This window comes from Crinia signifera, chromosome 7, assembly GCF_055691185.1.
Source record: "Crinia signifera chromosome 7, ASM5569118v1, whole genome shotgun sequence".
Classification (NCBI taxonomy): Eukaryota; Metazoa; Chordata; class Amphibia; order Anura; family Myobatrachidae; genus Crinia; species Crinia signifera.
The window spans coordinates 119,724,853-119,748,944 of NC_139223.1; the positions used below are offsets into that span (position 1 = coordinate 119,724,853).

General features: G+C 47.2%; 1 protein-coding gene across 1 annotated transcript in view; it reads left to right on the forward strand.

Annotated features, from left to right (window-relative positions):
* Positions 1-253: 253 nt before the first annotated feature.
* IGFBP2 (insulin like growth factor binding protein 2) overlaps positions 254-24,092 on the forward strand; it is a 61,619-nt gene continuing 37,780 nt past the window's right edge. The window contains exon 1 of the mRNA XM_083153684.1: positions 254-1,170. Coding sequence (XP_083009810.1) covers positions 816-1,170 — 355 coding nt within the window. The 5' untranslated portion in view covers positions 254-815. The remainder of the gene's footprint in view (positions 1,171-24,092) is intronic.

The following is a 24,092-nucleotide window of genomic DNA, read 5'->3' on the forward strand; positions in this document are numbered from 1 at the left end:
AATAATTATAATAATAATAATGAATAATAAATTGCATGCATGCTGTTACATGCATGGTCAAACAACCACTGCAATAATAATAGTATACTGACCTTGTAATATGCATAATTAGTCCCATCCTAATGATAATTTGATCTGTATTAGAATTTACATGGATGATTTAAAGTGACAGTGTATCGTTAGTGGGACTGAGAGGCATACATCCTAGTTCAGTGAGACAATTAGCAGAGAGAGAACTGGAGGACACAGGAGAGAGTGTGGGCTTATGGAGGAAAGGAGGAGGAGATATGCGAGGAGGGGAGTAATAAAACCAGCAGGATGATAGGTACGGAGGGAGAAGTAAGAAAAGGGACGATAAACCAGACAGGATAGAAGTGTAGGGAGTAACAGATCACAGACAGGGGCAGGAGTTACCAAATAGGGGGAATAGGTAGATTAAATAAGTATCGGGTACAGGGAAGGTGAGTGATAATAAGACTCATATGAAGAAAAGAAGAGGGGCAATAAATCCAAAGTGCAGTGCAAAATTGGGGCAATAGATTCAAGCTGCTGGGAAGCAGAGGAACAGATAAGCAGCAGGAAAGAATTGGAGCGAGCAATAGGTCAACACAGTAGAGAAGGAGAGGGGCAATAGATTTTGGGCTGCAGGGAAGGAGCGGGGCAATAGATCCCGGGTTGCAGGGAAGCAGAGGGGCAATAGATCCCGGGTTGCAGGAAAGCAGGAGGCAATAGATTGAGGGGGGATAGATCTCGGGCTGAGAGTGACAGGAGGAACTGTGTACCCGTGTAGGAGATCTCACCTGTGCCGCGCCAGGATGCAGCTCTCTGCAAAGCTGCTGATGCTGTTGGCTGCCATGTGCGCCCCAGCCTCTGCCGAGGTCCTGTTCCGCTGCCCACAGTGCACCCCGGAGCGCCTGGCTGCCTGCCCAGCAGCCTCTTCTCGACCGGCGTGTGTGGAGTTGGTCCGGTCACCAGGCTGCGGCTGCTGCTCGGTGTGTGCCCGGCTCGATGGAGAGTCCTGCGGTGTGTACACTGCGCGCTGTGCCGGGGGGCTCCGCTGTTACCCGAACCCCAGCTCCGAGCTCCCCCTCCAGGCTCTGGTACAGGGACAGGGCACTTGTGCAAAGAGGAGCAACGCTGAGTACGGGATAAGCCAGGAGCGCTGGACAGGTGAGAGGGACCTGACCTGGGGGTGAGGGGTCCATGCACCTAAAGGAAGCGGCCCCTTCTATGTGCATGTGGAGGGGGGTGATGTACATATGGGACTAAGTAAAAACCGGACCCGGATAAGACACCGGAACGCCGGACCAGACATCAAACTCTGCATTCCGGAGCTTATAGTGTCTGGTCCGAGGGGTGTCCCATGCGGGGGGTGTCTTGTCCGGGGGGATGCTTGTGATTGCTCACACCAGGGACATGGGGAAGGGGAGATTACAGCCTCCCCGTGTGGTCTGGACCGTTCCAGTTTTTATTACACCCCCGGACCATGCGGTGAGGCTGTATTCTCCCCCCTCTCCTCTCCCAGGTGACAGGTGCGAGAGCAGCCTCATCAGATGGAGCACCCCCGGACAGGACACCCCCGGACCGGATACTACAAGCTCCGGAATGCAGAGTTTGATGTCCAGTCCGGCATTCCGGTGTCTTATCCGATTCCGGATTTTACCCATACCCTGTACATATGTTATATATTGCCAGGTCATACACTATATTAATGGTATATCTATATTCCATGTACAGTGTCCCAGGTCATTGTCACACTAGCTGCAGGCAGTATAAGAGCACTAGATGGGGATTTGGTCCAAACTCTCCCTGGTCAGGTGCTGCAGTGTGAGTGTGTGTGAGTGTGTGTGAGTGTGTGTGTGTGTGTGTGTGTGTGTGTGTAGTATGTCACAAGGCAAAGCACAGTCCAAAGGTCCAGGGACTGGATAAATCCTGGTTATCTAACTAATGTAATGTATAATGAGAGACTTTGCTGGCTGGGGCTAGCTGGAGGGGGAATTGCTTTTGCACAGTTACCCTGGTTATGGCTCAGTCTGTAGCAGCACTTGAATAGTTACACTTGGATTGTCAGTATGTTAGAGTTTATTGCATGAGCAGTCTGGGTTTATACGTAGACACATGACACTGGAACTTGTATTATATAATATGTGCAATTCTATCACCTGAGCAGTCTGTGCAATGCAAACACTCCAAGCCCCAGAGATGTAATTGCAGTCAGTGTACGGCCATAAGGAACAGTACATGGTGTAAGATGCTGCAGTGAGTCTAGTCATCCTTTGTGTCAGCCTTTGGACTGTCTGCATTACTTGGGCAGCAGCTGATTTTCTGCAAGGTGCTCAGATAAGAGTTTGTACAGCCCACATATATACATTACAGTATACAATATAATGGGGCATACTATAACAGAGAAGGAATGAATTGTCCTTCATATCCTAAAATGTGATAACTCTATTATTAACCCATTGTTCTTTTATGTTAATGATTGGAAAGTGAGGGTGGTTTGTTGTAGCAACAATAAAAGGGCTTTTTCTAGAATACATGTTATGTGCTGAAATCACTCATTTTAGCCCTGTACACACTAGATGACCCATGGCACTGCCGATATCGTTAATAATACCGGTGGGGGCCACGGTAGAATGATATAGTGCGTACACACTGACCGATATCATTCAGTGACATCACCTGCGGCCACTCCTCATGGAGGTCAGTGACTACATAGCCAAAATTGACCTGCATTTTCAGCCGACGAAATGATCCTGTCTGAGGAGAACAAACATTTATAAACCACATAAATGGTTATGTAAGGATTGTAATAGTACAAATGGCAGGTTTTCTATGCTAAATAAATATGTTTTAATAAAATTAACAATTGACATTTCAGTCATTATTGCTTGCAAAACATAATACAATATTCATTTAAATCATATTTTTAAAAATGTCCAGGCATATACCTGTGTACAAATAAAATACCTATTTTTTAAAATAGGGCCTGATGCAGAGTAAAATGCATTGCATGCTGCACTAAGTTAGATATTACATATCTCTATGGCCACATCTGTGCTCTCTCTTTTCATAATCAGAATAATGATTAATGCGCATTTCCAACAGACAGACCTATCCTTGGCGCAAAACCCATCTGCAAACTGACAACATGCCTTTCTCTGCAACGCTGTGTTATCGCCAAACTGAATTGCCTATGACTCAGCATTGCCTGTAGTTGCATGCCCTTGGCTCCGAAACATGCACATTGCAAAACACACAGCCTATGGGGCATATTATTAATGATAGGGTTCAAGTCTGCTAACTGCAAATTCTTATTGCCGCTATTCATGGCAATAAGAAATTATGATTCAACTTTGGTGCGTTAGTAGTGTAAAGGTGGCCATACACACGCAGATTTATCTGCAGATCTGTCTGGTTGGAACAAAAACCTGGTTATGGATGAGAGCAAATGACAGTTGACTATTTGCTTGGAAATGCTGGAAAACTGACAAACTGTCACTCATCCATAACCATGTTTTTGTTCCAACCAGCCAGATCTGAAGATAAATCTTACTAGTGTATGGGCACCTTAAGGTTTGCAAACTTCTTTTGGAGCTGCATTGCAGTACTGCATGTGTGATCTGCTGACCACACATGCGCTAGTAGCAAGTGACGATGAGGGATCTTATGGATCCCAATCCAGTCATTTTTGGGAAATGTAGCCCATAGGCTGCAACAGGTGAATGCCATATTCAGATGCTGTTAGATACTGGGGCCAAGCTTTGGAACAAAGGGCCTTATTCTAGTTCACTCTTTCCGACAAAATCCTTCTTAGATGGACAAAACCATGTGCACTGCAGGGGGGCAGATGTAAAATGTGCAGAGAGAATTAGATTTGGGTGAGTTATTTTGTTTCTGTGCAGGGTAAAAACTGGCTGCTTTCACCTGCTGACCAAAGGGGCTGGGGGCATTGCTAGAAGCTTAAAGAGCTTCTGGCCATGCGCCACAGCAGCAAAATGGGGGCGTGACCTCACGGAATGATGACATTTTTAGGCCACACCCCCTTGCCGCCAGGCCATGCCCTAAAATTGTTTAATAAATATCTTTGTAATACTGCTAAAAAATGGATATTGGTTTTATCACTGTGCATATGGCTGTGATATTTTTGTTTTAATAAATAAGTTACCTTACATATGTTGAGTGTTAAGGTCCATACACACTGGGCGACTATGCCCAGCGTGTATGGACAGCGATGATGAAAATCATCGCTGCAGGGAAAGCCGCTCAGTGCATACACACTGAGCGGCTTTCCCCCTGCCCGGCGCCTACGGAGGGGGGAGTACGGCGTTGCATAGCGGAGCGCTATGCAAAGCCATCCTGAAACTTCTCAACCTGCTGTTTTGAGCGACTTTCAGCTCAAAGTCGCCCAGTGTGTATGGACCTTTAAGGTGTTACATTATCTTTGTAAAAAAGCTTTGCGCATCATTTTTGTATCAGCTGAATGGATTTAAGGACTTTTGGAGCAGTTTTCGTACACACTGCTTCAAACACTATTTGAAAACATTTTTAGTAAGCAGATTGCATTTACCATACTTATAATGGGAAATGTGATGTGGCCAAATTTACAAAAAAGAAATTTGAAATTCTCCAGCTTCAGCTTGCAAAGCACAGGACTCACATGTGAATTCTGGATTTTGACGAGGCTTTCTCTGGCCTTAAGGCCCCCATACATTAGTGATTGTCCCGGCAGTTCCCCGGGAGGGATCACATGCGATGGCACTACATGCAACTCCCGGAGAGCTGCAGGGACAATGGGAGCAGGGAACAGCAGCAGGGATATGCTTGTGACCAGAGAGCTGGGCGGGGTAGGGGGCGGCGCAGGGAGCTGGGCAAGAGGCCGCTGCCGTAAGCGGGAGCCGGGGGGGCGGCAAAGGGAGTCGTGCAGAAGAAGATGCTGCCGGGCAGTGGCGGGAGCAGACAAGCACTTCAAACAAAAAAAGCCCATACAAACGAATAGGAAGCCATTGATTGGCTGAGAGCAGAGGTCTCAGCCAATCAATGGCTTCCTATTCGTTTGTATGTTGTTTTTTTTTAAGTGCTCTGGTCACGCTGCGCTGTAGCAGCGTCTTCTCCTGCCCGACACCCTGATTCTCTGCGCCTCCCTCTGCTCCTGCTGACGGCAGTGGCTTCCTCCCTCCGCCCAGCTCTGGTAGCTCCCCCGCCAGCTGCAGTCCCCCGCATGGCTCCGGGCAGCACATAAAATTTAGCAAATCTTATGTGCAGCCCGTCCGACCTCCCGACTCCGATGCGCAGGGGACCGCGCATCGGGTCGGAGGGGATGTCTTCATATGCGATTTGGGCCGATTTTCATCTGAATCCGGCGAAATCGTGCCCAAATCGCATAGTGTATGGGGGCCTTAAGGCTGAAGCAATGCAGTGATGGGGCCAGTGTGATTAGGTTTGTGTGTCCTATGGAGCTAATGGGGAGGGGGTGGGGGCCGAGCGCAGCAAGCCACCGAGCCCGAAGCGTGGCGAGCCCCGAGAGGGGTTGCAGATTACTTTACATGTATTCCGCGTCCCCTCGCGGGGCTCGCTTTGCACGCCACGCTTCGGGCTTGGTGGCTCGCTGCGCTCGCCACACTATATAAATCAACTCCACGGTGACGTGGATAGTGGGGTAATGAAAAAGTCGGAAGACGAGTTCCGCCGCCACTCGCCACGCTTCGGGGTGGTGTGGATAGTGTGTGTGTGGGGGTGCGTTAAACCTATTTTTGGGACATACAATCATATTATTGTATACCTAATGTCATGGCATCACACACACTATAAAATCACATGCGATCGCATGTCATTAAAATCCCATGCAATTTTGCGGCAGATGCAATGCGATGGCCCAGGGCAGAGAGCGCAGTGAATAAATTACATAGGAAAATCGCATCGCACATCGCATGGCCCTAAAATGGCCCATGCGATGCGATGCAATTTCACTACGCAGAATAGCACACTAAGCGAATAGCTTAGTGGGCGCCGTGCTAGGAAACAAGTACCATTCTTTATTAGTATTATTAGTATTTTGTGCTTTATTAGTAATATGTGCAATAATTGTAGCAATAATTATTACATGTGATTTGAGCATCCACACAACCATGTGAAATAACTACAGGAGTACCTGTAATTATGGCAGACACAATTCTGCAGATTACAGGGGTTGGTCTGTGAAATATACTTTGCTAGCAGTTTGGATAATTGGTTGTCTGGTGCGCAGACAGGAACTTTTATAGATTTTAGGATGAATTATTACAGAATAATGTAGAATTTATTACTTTATATAGAGAGGTGACAAGAGCAGAATTAGGTATTCATATGTCCCGAATGGCTGTTACTACAAATCTTTGGCTGAGTGAGGTGTATTAGTTATCATTAATGTAGCTTTAGTTATTGAGATACTAAATTGGATTTTAAAAGTCTATCTTTTTTCATCTTTAAAAGAAAAAAAGAAAAAATTAGACATTTTCAATGTGGGTTGCATCCTATTATCCACAGTAAACTACTTTGGCTAATTACCTCACCTGGGGCTATTCAGTCAGCCTTTATGCCAACACTTATCAGGGATTTTATTTGCCTCAGGCAAACAAAACCATAAAATCTATAAGAAGCGTTTTGTCCCTTATTGCGGCTGTAAAAATATTGCCAACTTTTCGTGGATCCTATGTGTTTGTGCAATATAAAAACAAGGTTTTCTAAAAAAAAAAAAAAAATAGCGAAACCCATTATTCTCATCCCAAAGTGTTTTGTGGCTAGGATACCCCCATAAAATGCAGATAAATAGGATTATTATTATTTGTATGCCTTTGCATAAAAGCTTGGTTTAAAAGTAGCATGTCTCAAGCAGAACTGTTACATGGCTTTAGGGCTCACAGTGCTGGCCACACCCAAATGCACATTTCATGATGTTGGGGCGGGACCAACTGCCACAGGAAAGAACCGAACTGCTGTATAGGCTGCAGTGTTCATATCCGCAGCGTCCAATGAAGTGCTTAGAGTTACAGTGCAGCAGCGGTACTGGCTGCAGAGTGCTGCTCCAGGTACACTTACACATCCACTCGCTTGTGGACGCAAGGAGGAAAAATCATTTGATGGTGGCTCGCCATCAAATGATATTTCCTCTCTTTGTGGATAAAAGTAAGTCTACTGTTATCCTGGGCAGAGATGGCCGAAATGGGGGCGTGCACTGATGTCATGTGATGCCAGCTAGCCCCCCCCTCCCCCCCAGCAGGCATGGACAGGTCTTCGTTTGCAGGTGTACGTCCAGCGTTTCTATGGGCACACCAATAAAAAGCTGTGAGTTTCCTTGATTCTGCCCCATTCTCACCCACAATTGAGAGAACATCCTCTCTCCGGAGGTTTGCACATGCACGTATTCGCTCATGTGCAAACCACAAACATCAGTCGGCGGAGTGGGTCTGAATCACCCCATTTGTTAGCAAGTGACAGCGCTGACGAAAAGGCCCTGTGATCTGCGCAATGGCACCGCTAGCACAACCTTACTTACAATCTTGGTTTCAAGTCTACGCCCCACTCTCTAAGTTGATGAAAAATCCTGCAACTTTCAGATGTCAGATATCTCTTCTGGGGTCAACACTTCCTTCTGTCCAAGGCGACAATTTCACTTACAATATACATTTGATCTAAGTGGACTAAGACATTTATCTTTGCATAGGATTTGTCAGTAATGCTGGTTGTTATAATGGTGGTGATTGTGGCATTGGGCTCGCAATGCTGAAGAATGTTTAGCTAGGGGAGACCCTGGCCTTCTCACCATTCATGGTACATGTTTTAAACAATGTTTTTGTAACACTATCCTAAGAAGCTTTCGCTGAGATTACAGCTCACACGCATGGATATTTTGGATAATTTCCAACCTTACCCCTGCACGAATCTTTTCAGGACTGGGCTTTTAGGCTTTTAGCACATGGAGAGAAGCTTGCAATATTGTATTCTTATAATGAGAAGTAACTGATGGTTTTATGGTGTATATATAGCTGCTATTATTTCTCCTAGATAATCACAATATTTCATAAAGTGTGGTTGAAAGTTTCAGATCTTAAGGTCCATACACACTGGGCGACTATGCCCAGAGTGTATGGACAGCGATGATCGCATTCAGCGCTGCGGGGAAAGCCGCTCAGTGTATACACACTGAGCGGCTTTCCCCCTGCCCGCGCCGACTGAAGGGGTGGAGGATGGCGTTCCATAGCAGAGCGCTATGCAAAGCCGTCCTGAAAGCCACTCATCTGCTGGTATAACCAGCAGATGAACGGCTTTACCGGCGATGTTGCGGGAGTGCGCAGCAGCGCTCATCGCCGGGGCATACACAATGGGCGGCTTCTAGATGAAAGCCGCCCAAACCTGCTGTTTTGAGTGACTTTCAGCTTAAAGTCGCCAAGTGTGTATGGGCCTTTACACAGAGGGGGATACGGTCATTATGTCGACATTGTCTAGGTAGACAGTCAAAAGGTCGACCACTGTTGGTGGACAGTCAAAAGGTCAACACAGGAAAAAGATTGACATGATATCAATATGTCAACACAAGCAAAAGGTCGACATGGAAAATAGTCAACATGCCTTTTTCATATATATTTTTAAACCAACTTGTTCATGCTTTACCATCCCAGTGGGCACAGAGGGCCTTATTCTAGTTAACTCTTTCTGACAAAATCCTTCTTAGATGGACAAAACCATGTGCACTGCAGGGGGGCAGATGTAAAATGTGCAGAGAGAATTCGATTTGAGTGAGTTATTTTGTTTCTGTGCAGGGTTGCTTTGCTCTGTGCACTGGCTGCTTTATTTTTACACTGCAATTTAGATCTCACTTTGAAGAAAACCTCACCCAAATCTAATCTCTCTGCACAAGTTACATCTGCACCACCTGCAGTGCACATGGTTTTGTCCATCTAAGAAGTATTTTGTCAGAAAGAGTGAACTAGAATAAGGCCCATAGGCAGAATAAATAGTGTACCAATCACAGCCAGGCACCGTGCCTGAAGCATGGTAAGCACAGCAAGCCATGGAAGGGGACGCTGTACACTTATATGTGTCCATGCTGACCTATGTCAACATAGACACCCCATCTGCTTCGGGTACCACATCATCCTTCCTGTTGGTGTCCCTCAGGGTTCTGTCCTTTCATTCTGTTCTCCCTGTACTTCTCTTTCCTAGTTGTGCTCGTTAACTCCTTTGGCCTTTAATACCCCCTCTGTGCTGATGACACACAACTCTAGCTCTCCTCTCCTGATCTGTCCCTCCCCCACTGTCCTCTCTTAGGTTTCCAGGTGCCTCTCCACAATCTCCTCCTGGATGTCTGAGAGCTCTCTGAGCTTAAAATGGACAAAACTGAAAACAATATATTTTCTCCAGCCAGAGTAAAAACCCTACTAATATCTCTATCACTGTTAGCAACACCATCATCTCCCCTGTTCCCAAATCCGCGGCCTGGATGTCCCTCTTGACTCCTACCTCTCCTTTGCACCCCACATCCAAGCTCTGGCACAATCATGTCAGTTCCAGATATGCAACATTGCTTGCATCAGGCCGTTTCTCTCCCAGAGTGCAACTAAACTTATCATCTACTCACTGGTCATCTCACGGCTCAACTACTTCACTGTTCTCCTCACTGGTCTCACTCGCTCCCAGCTTGCTCTCCTCCAAGCTGTCCTCAACTCCATGGCTAAGCTTATTTTCCCTCCACTCCATTTCTGCCACTCCCCTTCAACAAATTCAGCAATGGCTCCCATTCTCCAACATAATTCTCTTCAAACTCCTCACCTTCACAAACAAGGCCATCTCTAATTACACTGCTCCATACCTCTCCAACCTCATCTGAATTCATACTCCCGCCCTCTATAGTCAGCTGATGACCTTTGCTTCTCCTTAGGGTTACCACCTTTGTTTTGAGAGATTCCCGGACAGTGGCCCGCCCCTTGACACACCCACAGTCCACCCATTAATCAACCACTTGACCCATCTTATTTTTTTTTACATTAGCTTCAATTCTATTCTTGATTTTGCACACTGAAATGCCACTAACACGTTATGCCACACACTGCGATGCCCATTACATGTTATGCCACACACCACGATGCCATTACATGTTATGCCACACACCGTAATGCCCATTATACATTATGCCACACACCGCAATGCCCATTACACATTATGCCACACACCATGATGCCCATTACAAGTTATGCCAGGACTCGACAATTTAAAAAAAAAAGGGATAACATGGACTGTGCGCACCAAAATTTACACCGTAATGCCTATTACATATCACATACCAATTACATATTATACCACATGCCATAATGCACATTACACGTTATACCAAACACCATAAGGCCCATTACACATTATGCCACACTGTAATGCCCATTACATGTTATGCCAAACACCGTAATGCCCATTACACGTTATTCCACACACTGTGATGCCCATTACATACACCACACACCACAATAGCTATTAGATATTATGCCATATAAGTGCTGCTTACCTACATGTTAATTGATAGTGGTTTCATGCTTGATGCCAGGGCCTTCATGATCGGTGCCAGGGCCTTCATGCTCAATGCCACTGGGGAGTACAAATGCATGTTGCCAAGGGGGAATAAAAATGCCTATTGTCAAGGGGGAGAACAAATGCCTATTACCAAGGGGGAGTGTAATCAATGCTTGTTGCCAAGGGGAGCTTAATTCATGCTTGTTGCCAAGGGGAGCTTAATTAATTAATGCTCATTGCCAAGAGGGAATTTCATTAATGCTCGTTGCCAAGGGGGAATATAATTAATGCTCATTGCCAAGGGGGAATATAATTAATGCTCATTGCCAAAGGCGAGTTTAATTAATGCTTGTTGCTAAGAGGGAATTTAATTAATGCTGGTTGCCAAGGGGGAATATTATTAATGCTCATTGCCAAGGGGGAATATTATTAATGCTTGTTGCCAACGGGGGGAATATTAATAATGCTCATTGACAAGTGGCGAATATTATTAATGCTCGTTGCCAAGGGTGGGGGGGTATTATTAATGCTCATTGCCAAGGGGGAGGATATTATTAATGCTCGTTGCCAAGGGGGGGATATTATTAAAGCTCATTGCCAGGGGGGGGGGGGGATATTATTAATGGTTGTTGCCAAGGGGGGGGGGGGATATTATTAATGGTTGTTGTCAAGGGGGGGGGGGATATTATAAATGCTAGCTGCCAACGGGGGAATATTATAAATGCTTGCTGCCAAGGGGGAGTTTAAGCAGGTGGCAGGCAGGTAACAGGATTGTAGTCTAACACCGCACTGCTAGTGTGTTGTGGCGCTGCTACTGTATACTTAAAGGGTGTTCCAACCCCTTTACATTGTAGATAATGAAAAAATTATGTACATCGCTGCCAAACAATATGTGCTATGTCAGAGATATTGAGTCCCTGTAATGAGGTCTTTATGTGCAGTAAACGTTGTGCTGCTACAGAGTATATTATGGCAAAAAGTGTTTATTGAAAATGTATTTGCTACATATAAACAGTGGTAACTTTCACTGGTGCAAAAGGATAATAATGTCTCAATTTCAATCGGCTGAGTTTGTACAAATAATCAGTCCGCTTGTAAAGAGGTAACCCCAAAGCTGGGGTGAGTCCTGGGAAGGGGGTTTGGCATCCCAGTTGCCCCAATATAGGAGTAGGTACAGTCAGGGGCCACTTGTCACCAGTCAGACAGTCATTTACTTGAAATCACACGTCTCCCGGGCATACAGGGTCCCCCCTTAACCAATGGTGGCGCAACCTACACGCCCCTCAAGCATAAAAGACCTGCCCACACATGGTGATGCATCCTTGCAAAGGCCCGCAGTGGCTGAAACGCGTTGGCCACACCCCCAAGTCATTATTCCACACTAGACAACATACGGCTAAGTCTCCTCTGGTAGAGTCGAGTGCACAGTCCCCCAGTGAAGTCATCCCGCAACCCCGAAGTCACGTCCGGGTGGGGGAGACTGTGTTGCCGGACGCACGTAGAGGACGGCAGCCGGCTAACACTCCAGCCGGTCAGCACTCCTCTAACATCGCAGGCCTCAGCGTCCATCACCACACGCAGCAGCACAGAAGGACAGCTGGCGTCTCCAGCACCGCTGTACCACTCTGCTGACTTGGATAGGGTAAGAGGCGGGACGGCGGTAGTGGGACGCCGCTCCTTGTCAGACACCTCTCTCCACACAAGACATTTTACACCCCACAAGGTGGACTCTGCACCCCTTCTATTGACTAAAGTACCCTCGGGTACCCGCCCTCCCGGACTTCTCAGCACCTAAATGAGACATAAGCCCTGAGGGGTTTATGGTGGAAAGGGGTCTGCTGATTCCCTGATACCCTCACAGGGCTCGTACCAGGTCGCATCCACTAATCCACACCATTGTTACCCCCATTGCAGCCACCTTATTGAGACATAAGTCCCCATGGATTTATGGTAAAAAGGGGGTCCGTTGACACCCTCATCCCCTAAGGGCACAATCAAGGTCCCTACTTCTCCTCTACCCTGATCACTGCTTTACATGCTTGAGTTCAAGATTTTGCCCATGCTACACCCCTTCAGTGGAACACACTCCCTCCCTCTGCAAGACTCTCCCCGACCTTGCAAAATTTCAAACGGGCACTGAAATACCACCCATTCATCAAAGCATACCCTTCCACTGCATAACCTAGTCCTGAGGCTGCTCCTCCAACCCCCAGCCTCATGCCTTAATCCCCTAGCGGCCATCAGGAGCCAAATTTCTTGATAGAAGTGCAATGATGATGGGACTGCCGGTTTGTTATTTTCTGAAGACCAGGGGACTACTGTGGTCCGATCTTCACCGGAGGATCTTGTTAAGTAGGATTTACTTCCACAGGTCCCCCAAAGGATTTCTAAGGATCCAGGATCGCCAAACCCTGGACCCAGGATCGCCGGACGCTGGATCAGCAGACCCCGGACCCAGGATCAGCCGTCCCACCAGACACATGGCTACCTATGGGCTCAAGAAGTGTAAGTATCAGTATGTGTGGGCTATGTGTGTATTAAAGCTTTATTTTTCATGTGTGTCAGTGTGTGTTTTTTTAACTATTTCTATTACTGTTCAACTACAAGTGCCAGCGGGCCCTTTAATACCCCGCATGCTGGGACTTGTGGTTCTCCAAGTCCCAGCATGCGGGGGAGGCTTGCTGGGACTCATAGTTCCACAGTTTTAGACAATAGTTTTTAATTCTATTTTTTACACTTTAATGAGACCGGTACCCAATGCCCAGGGGTACCGGGGACATCACCAGGCTTCAGCCTGGCCAGGTAAGTCCTGGAGGGGGGGACTGGTCGGTAGGGTTAATGCTTTGGCCGGGGAGACTTGTATAAAAGTTTCCCCCCCGGCTGTGGCATTACCCTGCTGGCTGGTTGGGCCTGGGGCTGGTTCTTTAAATACGGGGGACCCCTATTAATTTTGTCCCCCGTATTTTGGGAACCAGACCCAGCCCTGGGGCTGGTTTTAAAAAGTCAGTGGAGCCCTACGCATTTTTTCCCTGATTTTTTTAAAACCAGCCCCGGCTCTTTGAACCTGGTGCTGGTTACGGCCGTGGGGCAGACCTCACGCTGTTTTTTTTATTTATTTTTCTCTTTTTTTACACTGCAGTCTGCACAGATCTGACTGATTTATGCAGGCTAAAGCCAAATATGCCAGGGAATTGAGGTCTATTTTCCTGGCGTATTTGGCCAGCAATTATCAGCAGTTTAGTAAATTAGGAATACGAATATGCGTATTTTTGGCATAGTAAATACTAAAAATACGAATACACCTAAAAAATTTGCATTTTAGTATGAAAATACGAATTTTTTAGGCATATGTGTACATGATATATAATAGCAATCAATATTTCTATGCAGCTACCGGACAGTCCCAAAAACATAGGACTGCCCTGTGAAAATCGGGACAGTTAGGAGGTATAGGTATGCAACCTGCCTTTTGAGTTCATCTGTTGAAGTTTCCAAGGATGTTTGCCAAATAACAAAGAACCATATCATTAACACGCAGCCTAAGCTTATAATTGTGAACCAAGTGATGATAAATATATGCAGAGAAAGACAGAGCAATGGATTCACCATACTAGCCTACTTTAATAACTAGTTTCAGGGAGTTTATAGTTGGTAGTAGAATTTTGCTCAGCACCCCGTTGAGGGGGTGTGTCTTGCTCCACGCAAAGGTGGTGTCTAGTTCCATATATGGGCCCTTATTCTGATCGGTGCGGAAATTCCCGCATGCGGACGGACCGCCGATGTTGATCGTCTGCGCATGTGCAGAGGTCACTCTGCGCATGTGCAGGCGATTTCGCCGCACGGATTCTTTATACGCCGCACAGGGGGCGTAGAGGGGCGTGAGGGGCTACTTAGCCTCATTACCCTATGCATACGCCCCCCGTTTCATGGGCGTTCCCATGCAAACGCGGGGCGTATGCATGGTAATGAGGCCGTGACGCGTGGGTACGGGGCGGGCATCTGACATCGCCGGATGTCAGCTGCCCGCCTCTATACATGATTTCACACGGACAAGTGTCCGTGTGGTCTTGTGTTGCGGGACCTGGTGGAGCGTGCGGCCCTGCATTCGATGTTCGGCGACCATCGAATGCAGGGGCTGCTCCCACCATGGAGGAGGCGTATCCCCGTCCAATTTCATGCGGATCGCCACATATCCGCATACGGACGGCAGGTGGCGATCCGTATGGAAGGCGGGGATTCGCCTGCACGGTTGCGGCCGCATATTCTGATCGGGCCGCACCGATCAGAATAAGGGCCATGGAGAGATTGTGAACATGGCACCTAGAAGTGTGGGTGTGTACTGCTACAGCTGAGAGGAATCTTTTAAAATGACTTATATCCAAATGTAGATGATCCCCAAAGCAGTTAGTAAGAGCTACTATACTTGGTAAAGTGCTGGGAAATGGCTCTGATGATTCAATGTAAATGTATCTGTCTCTCATTCCTTTTTCCCAAAAAAATGTAACCGTGTAATGTGGGCTAGGTGAAATGAGGGAGATTGCAAGACTAATGAGGGAGAGAGGAAGATTGCTGCAATTTCAGGGAGTCTCCTGCAGAATGCAGGAGGATAGGCAGCTATAGGTTTCTTTTTGTTATTTAACTTAGGCCTTATGCACATGGATATCATTTTAAACTTAATCATCAGTTTCCAGAACAGTTTACACTCAATAAAATATAACTTCTATGGGCAGTGGCCGATAGAAGTGTTGGCAGCAGTACGGCAGTCTTCCCCTTATCAGAGCATCTGCTTATCCTTTTAGCAGCACAAGCAGGGGCTATGAGCACCAACAGGGAGGAGGATGGCACGGCTCTAGAACAGCAGTAAATGCACTGTGCAGGGGGAACATAGAAGACATGTGTCACGGACAAACATTCATAATAGTGACATGCTGCAGCTGCATGGAGAGCTCTGGACTGTAGAGATGTCTACTGAGTGAATAGGCCAGATTCAGAACTGATCGCATGGCTAGGAATTGGCACAGCAGCCGAATATCGATTAACTGAGCATGCGTATAGGCCGCAATGCACGTGTGCGTCACCTGTCAGCAATTAACTCCTGCAACTTTTTCTGATCGCTGCCCGTTAACACAGTGATTGACAGGAAGTAGGTGCCTGGGGGTGGAAACCGGCCATTTAGTGGCACTGCTAACAAAAATCGATGGCGCGTCAGAAACAAAACGCTGGGAGTGACAGGGAAAATGCAGGCGTGACTGTAAAGATGCTAGGTGTGGCAAAGCCTGTTGGGGGAGTGTTTGTGACAGCAGCTCCAGCCAGGATATGCTGTATTCTATTGCACCGCCGAGTTTGCTATGCGGCGCCTGCGATAACTTGTGCCCAGTGTAAAAATCATTAGATGGTGAATGTTTGGGATGGGATTTTTAGTCTTTCACAAGAGTGAGAATGGATTTGCATCCATACACACCCATTCGCACAGAGAGGACATTAATTCACAAGGCGGGATTACACTTTAGCAGGGCGACACCTTAACTGATCCTTGACCACTGTACAGTCACAGCCGTGTGATTTGGTCTGATTGGGACCAATGTCTGACACATTGGATAGGATGCACCTCTCACTCAAGGGTTAATGGGTGTCACCACACAGAATTTGTAAAAAGGTTACGGGTTGAAGCGTTAACAGGGTCGTGGCACCCATTACCCACAGGTTATTAGGGGATTTTTTTTCGACTTCCTGAGGCAAGTGAAAAAATTTTCCCCAATAACTCTCAGCTTCAGGGTTATTTGGATAGCACCAGAAGATCAATTAGTCTGCGGTAATCTGCCTTGGCTAATTGAAATCCACCTTTTTGTCCCTTGTTAGTAATGCAGAACTCAGAATTGCTCTCAACTGCTATGAATTGTTGGAATGTCACTGAAATCGCCTGCTTACCTGACAGCACTGATGCAGAATGCAGTCCTCATCAGTATTGGGCTGGGGCATAAAGGGGTCGCCAGGGAATGTAGTGGTAGCGGCAGGGCCAGTGCTAGGCACCGGAGTGCCCCAGGCAGGGGGAGGGGGGCTCCGATGCCTAGCACCTGCGCTCAATCGCTCCCCCGCTCCCCAGGGAGCTTGCCCCAGCACTCACCTGTGTTACTCCACGTGGTGGGGTGGGGGTAGAGCCATGCGATGCAGCACTGGCCACCGCGATGCTCCCCAGGGGGGGGGCCTTGCTGGGTGAAGCGATGCGGCGTGACGCTCCAGGGGGGGGGGGGGGCGTGTGTGTGCTTGCCGGGTGAAGCAGCGCAGGTCGCTGCGACGCTCCGGGGTGGGTTGGTGGGTGATGCAGCATCCCCGAGTTGCTGCAGGGGGTGGGGGGGAGTTGTGACTGCTCACCTCCATCCGAGGGGGCAGCTCCAAACTGCTGCCCTTCAGTGGCCGGCCCCTTAGGCAAATGCCTAAGGCTGCCTAGTGGTGGCGCCGGCCCTGGGTAGGGGCCCTAACTAAAGCAACTTGGCCAACCACTAGAAATGGCATGCAAAGAAGAGGGCCCCTTTATAAGGAGGCAACATGGTTATGGCAGAACCCAAACTTTCATTTAGAAAAGAGCTAGAGGAGGAGGGGCCCTAGGACAGTGGGGATTTCCCTTGTGCATCCAATTGTCAGTTTAACCCTGGTCCTTATACACTAGTATAGGGATCTAATAATTATCTGATTCATCAAGCTCCAAACATCTTGAATCTCTTGCTGGCACAATTATCCCTGATATTCTTGTAAAGACATTTTCAACCCTAAAATAACAGTTAATGCAACTTATTGTTATAAACTTTAACTTTTCTGGGCTGGTAAGGATGTGTCCCTGGTTGGCCCTACAAAGAGTTGGCCAACCCTACCTAATATATTAGTTGTGAAGGATATTACAGCAAGTGGATTCTTCTTAAATCACTTTTAACCCAGTTGCCTCACGCCTTACTAAAGTTATTTATCTCATAGATGCCAAATACAGTGCTAATGCAAACAAACCTCTACCACCCACGCGTTGAACACATTGGGACAATGCAGGCTGTGTGTACATAAATGTGTATTTGTTATTCCAAGTGAATCAACATTACACAGATTGATGCAATTTAATGCATCAATGACTTTTCATCAATCAATTTAATGCACTAAAATTACAGCGAAAATAAACAGCCCTGTCAATAACACTTGTGGGCTGTAGACCCCTAAACGCCTGCATGAATTATGTGTTAGGGTAGGGTGTACATTTGTATGGCACATAAGAGGAAAATTGGGTACTTGTGTATTTTGGCGGCGCCCATCGCATCGCATACCATAAGGCATGCGATGCGACATCGCGCGATATTGTACAATGCCATACAATGCGATGCGATTAAACATTGTATAAGCACACTAATGGGTGCTTACAATGTTAAATGCACCCCCACGAAACCCCCTCACTTTAAATGTGAACCCGAAGCGTGGCGAGCGCAGCGAGCCCGTGAGGGGCTGCGGTACGCGTCCTCCGATCTTTTCATACCCCCACTATGCACGCCGGCGTGGAGTTGAGAATAGATAGTGTGGCGAGCGGACGCGGATACCTGTGAAGCCCGCGAGGGGACTCTGATACCTGTGAAGGGCTCGGTGCTCGGGCTCGGGCTCGGTGGCTCGCTGCGCTCGCCACACTTTCTATTCTCAACTCCACGCCGGCGTGGATAGTGGGGGTATGAAAAGGTCGGAGGACACGTACGGCCGCCCCTCGTGGGCTCGCTGCGCTTGCCACGCTTCGGGTTAACGTTTATTGTGGGGGGGGGGGGTGGCGTGGGGGTGCATTTAACATTGTAAGCACCCATTAGGGTGCTTAAAAGCACCCTTTAGGGTGCTTATACAATCTTTCATCGCATAGGGGGCAAAAATCGCGTTGCATCGCATCGCATGTCATCGGGATCAAAACATTGCGTGATGGAGATCGGGTGCGCCGCCAAAATACACAAGTACCGAAAATTGTTGGTGTAGGCCACAATGGGTGTTCTCAAGCACTATATAAGGAATATATTGGAATTACAGATATATCAGTTCCCTTGTAATGAATGGCAGCAGAAACAAAATCACACACTTAGCTTTAATGTCAACATATCAAATCTCAAGTTATATCGTGCTAATATGTTTAAAGGAAACAAATTATATTTTAGTTTTAAGGTCCTTTAAGTGAGAAATAAGCTTTATTCATAATACTACATCACTGCTGAGGAAACACAGTCAGCTTCTAGAAGATAACGAGTTAATATGCAATGGGTAAAATAAACTGGACAGGCGTCCGTTCCAAGTATACATCAATCTCGTGTCTAGAGAGCTGGGATTATTTCTGGACAATTAAAGCCAACCACAAATATTTCTGCAAAAGGTTTCAGTGATGTCCTTTCTGCCACTGCGAGCCCAGGGAAACCGCAGACGCAGATCCTTGTGTCGGAGGGGCGTGAGTCTGTACTCTGCAGCACATGACTAATCCTCCTTACACAGTTTACCTATACAGACTGATGAGCACTAGAAATTGACACTTATTTTCTGCATTATCTACTTCTATATCTCTTTCCTTTGCCAATTAATGACAGAAATCACAGCCTTGAAAGAAGAAAGACAAACTGGAATCTGACTTCTATGAAACTGTAATATGTATCTGTAGGTACTACAGATCATACAATTTGGTCAGGGACGTGCAGTGAGGTAAATGACTCAAGAGTCCCTGGCAGAGGCGTAACTACAGAGGGTGCAGGGGATGCAACTGCTATGGGGCCCGGGGGCTTGGGGGGCCCAAAAATCCTAGCAGGCTATCTCCTGCACCCTCTGTAATTGTGCTATTTTTATTTCCCCCTAAAGATAGTAAAGCCGCGGGTCCGGGGACAGTATTTTTAGTGAAAGGGAGGAAGGGGGAGTGCCAGAACCGCTGCCCGGAAGCCGTTAGTACAGCGGAAGTCGTCCCACTGCTGCTCACCTGCCGTCTGCCTGCCAGTGCCTGGCTGTGACGGCGGTGCCATGAGGAAAGAGGAGGGGACTGTTTATTTGCTGCCCGGAGCTGTTCTGTTCCCCGACGAGGGAGGGGACCTGCTGCTGTTGCTGCCCGGAGCTGCTCCTTTACGCAAGAGACCAGCTGCCACTCCTCCCTGGCGGAGGAGACCGGCTACTATTGCCTCCCAGAGCCACGCGCTGTCAGCTGAGGGGTCCTGGCGTCCCGCTGCGGTTGCCATCCCAGAGCAGCACACTACACAGAGCCACCACCCTGTGTGTGTGGGGAGATGGGACCCGCTGCTGCCCGGCGATGCTCCAAGGAGGACCCGCTGCAAGGAGCCGCTTCTGTTGCTGCCACTGCCCCAAGCCACACCATGAAGGAGAGGAAGTGGACGCTACAGACCTGGGGATGGTGAGAACAACCTTCCCCCCCATCTGTCTGTCTGTGAGTCTGTCCCACCATGGTCCATCTGTCTAGTACTCCCCCCACCTTTCTGTCTGTCTATGCCCCCCCTCTGTCTCTCTTTCCCCCCCATGTGGTGCTCTGTCTGACCATCTATGCTCACCACCTTTCTGTCTGTCTATGCTGCACCCTCCTTCTTTCTGTCATTCTGTCTCACTACATGGTGCTCTGTCTGTCAGTCTACCCCCCCCTTCATCTTCCTCTCTCACTAACACTCTATCTTTGACACTCTCTCCCTCCCTCCATCTCTCTCCCTCTATCTCTCTCCCTTTATCTCTCTCCCTCTGAAATGGTCTCTCTCACCCCCTCTCTAACTGACTCTCTAATACACTGTTTTTCTTCATCTCCTCTCCTCGCAGTGACAGCAATGGGGGGGGCTTTGAATATTTTGCTATGGGGCCCACAAACTCCTAGTTACGCCTCTGGTCCCTGGCAAGTATCTTATGCACACAATATATGAGCCATGGGCTGGCATATACGCTAGTATGTCAGGAAAGGCTGTGCCTCATCTGCCTCACCCCACCACACGCCACTGAATTTGGTGTATTAAAAAGCCAAAAATCTGTAAACAAATTGCAGTATACTTGGCAAAATGTATTTATCACATCCACATTGCAGATGCAGATTGTGATAAATATTCCCCTTCAGTGTCAGACTGGGGTACCAAGATGCAGTACATCACTTAACCGCATTGATACTATTTGTTTATGTACTAACATATGTGATAAGTATCATAACCCTTTCAAGTCCAACGTCAGGCTCAACAGCCCTAGCGCTAGTAGCAGATCCAGTGGTTAGCCACTTTAAAATAAGAACATTAACATTGTTTTTCTATGATTAAAAGCACTAGGAAATAAGGGACGATACTCTAGTTTTCTTATTTTATTTGGTGTGCATGACGAAAGCAAACTGAATATCTCAGAATGACACAATTAATTAAACTATTATGGCTGCTATACATGGCTTGTGGGACTTTAAACTCAGCCTACATCCTACAGTCCTGCAATGATTTTCCTGTCTGCGAGAGTGATATGATTTCTCTATAGGAAAGTCCACTGTAACAGTATTATCATAAGGATTACCATAAGGTTTGATGGGCATATGGTTACAATGCCAGTGATCGTCAGGAAGATAAGGGATTAGGCACTAAAAAGGTGGGCTAGGATTAGGCACTAAGGGAGAGGGTTATGCATTTATCAGAGGGTTGGGCTGGGGGGGGGGGTAGGATTATGCTGCATGTAGGGATTAGGGTGTGTAAGGTTAGAGGGTAGTTAGACTTCACAGCCTCTTTCAGGAGTATCTTCAGTGGGATGCCACTATCGGTCTCCTGACCCCCGGCATCCTGGCCGTCGGTCACGCATACTGAGTCAGTTTGATGGGCAGTGCAACTGGGTACCCTGCCATTGTGAAGGGCAACCTGATTTAGCCATGAAGGAAGTCTCCTTCTTGGCAACCTGACAACATAAAATATGTTTTTGGGCCTGTAAAATTAGGGACCAACTTTATAACTGTTTACACCCGCTGTTGGTAAGTGAATGTGAGGCATTAGCACATATAGGGTAAGCTGTTACTCACCATTGTCTTTTGGTTTTATATTTGACACTGATGTCAAGTAATTACTGATACTCAGTATTCTTCCTCTCAGCAACAGTTAATCATTGCTTATGACAAGATGCATTTCACTCAGTGAAGTTTTAAAGGTTGCTAAGAATGAATAGGATACTAGGCTGTGCGTAAGGAGCAGAATATGTATTTGGGTACGCCTGTAAACAAGGACTTTGGTTAAAAATAACAAACTATCATATGAGTGTATAGTATTTGCTATCTGCAGTCAATCAGGACAACAAGGAATATTTTTTCTGTGAAAAAAGGGTGGTCCCGTGTGCAGACCTCCTCTTCTCTGGCAGTACAGTAGACACTGGCTATATTCATATTAGTCCCTGGTTATGAGTCTACTGCACATGCCAACACAGGACTGTTGGTGGCCACTGGTGGGTGACCATCAATAATCACCATCAATGCTACCATCATTGGTTAACCTTAATGTATAACACCAATCACAGGGGAACTATCAGTGGTTCTTCCCCCCCCCCCCCCCGATGGTCATCCCTGCTCTATTACTGGGGGAGATTCTCTAACAATCGCTGCGAGTCCTGCTAATTTCCGGGTATTTACAGCTTGTGCTTCGCCGCGTTATCTCTCCCCTTTTCTCCATATTCTCTTTTCTTTAGCTTAACGCTTGCAGTTAGCGTTATAGAGTGCTGCAGCGATGTGTTTTTTTTTTTTTTTTTTAAGTTCTGCGCATGCGCCCGGCCCGAGCTGGCCGGACATGCGCACTGGCTTCTGCCGGATGCCGCCCGTGACTGGTTTATTAAGCAGCAATTCAGTGCCTCATATCCCTATGCTCAACTCCCTTCACTCACACCTTCTCATACGTCTCTGCCCACCTCCATGGACCCACATATATATGCCAGAGCACACACACCCTTATGAAGAAAAATAAAATCGCGACCCTCAGGTGGCGATAACTTGCAGAGGGGAACAGTACGCGCCGCTGCTTTGAGCATACAGCAAGTGCGGTAAAGCTGTATGTTCCTATAGAAGACGGCGCCGTCGCGAAAATGAAAGGAATGCGGAAGTGCAGAGAAGCACACTACACCACCGGGGGACAGAACATATGGAGAAGAGGCAGCGGCGCCGTTATAGACGGCTGACCGCTGCGATAAAGGTTAGAGAATCCCGCCCACTAACTGGTATGTGGACCAATTGTGGCCTAGGGGTGGGTCTTAGTGGGAGCATTGGGGCAAAGCTGGACTCTGGGGTCGATCCTATTGGCTGCAATGAATTCACAGGTGCAAATCATCGGGATAGCGGCTGAATTTTATGGTGGCTGGAATTCGCAGAAAAGTGCTTGCTGCCCCATTGGGGCAATATCTAGGTTGACTGTCACTAAGTCGATCACTAATGGTCGACAATGACTTGGTCGACACCTTGAAATGGTCAACATACCCAAGGTCAACATTGACAAAAGGTTCACACAAGCTGGTTGATGTGAACCATATGCGCTGCAGGTGGGGCTGATGTAACATGTGCAAAGAAAGTTAGATTTGGGTGAGTTATTTTGATCCTGTACAGGGTAAATACTAACTGCTTTATTTCTATACTGCTATATAGATATCAGTGTGGAGTACAAACCCCACACAAATCTAACTCTCTCTTTGCACATTTTACATCTGCCCCACCTGCAGTGCACATGGTTTTGTCCATTAAGGAATGAGTTTGCTTTTGTACATATGGTGCGATTTTGGCTAGCAATTTTGACTAGATAGCAGGGTTGAACTTGCCCACAGGGGCACAGGGGAAACCCCCTGGTGGGCCCCACTGTCTGAGAACCCACCCCCTCCTCTAGGCATCAGGTTCCAGACTGTGCAATTGAATTATACATATATTATACTATGGTGTATTTTCTACAGTGCATTAAACTGGTAATTTATCATGCATGGAATACCGTAACCTTCTAATGTTTAGAAAAGCCACCTGTGCTGGTTGGACACACCCCCCTCTGGAGGCTGGCCACACCCTCAAGCAAGGGCCCCTATCACTGTATTCCCCTGGTGGGCCCGTTATGTCCCAGTCCAACACTGCTAGATAGTCAAAATTACCTAGATGGTTAACAAAAATCACACATTGTTAAACATGCAGCAGATCCCGATGCCCGGCCCGCTAAAACAGTATCGCATAGCAAAATACATAGACTGAGCAGGCAATGCAATATTAACTAGATCACAGACTATCATAGTGAAGATACACAAACTTGCCAGTGCATCTAGGGGGAGATACTGCTTGATTTACAAAAGCAAATTCCTTTAATGGATAAAACCTTGTGCACTGCAGGTGGGGCTGATGTGCAGTGCATCTAATCAAAATTGCTTACTCAAAATTGCCCACAAGCAAAAAAATAACACAGGGCATTATTCTAGTTCACTCTTAGAGGCAAATTCCTTCTCAAATGGACAAAACCATTTGCAGTGCAGGTGGGGCAGATGTAACATGTGCAGATAGGATTAGATTTGGGTGGGGTTTTTCTTCAAAGTGCGATCTATATTGCAGT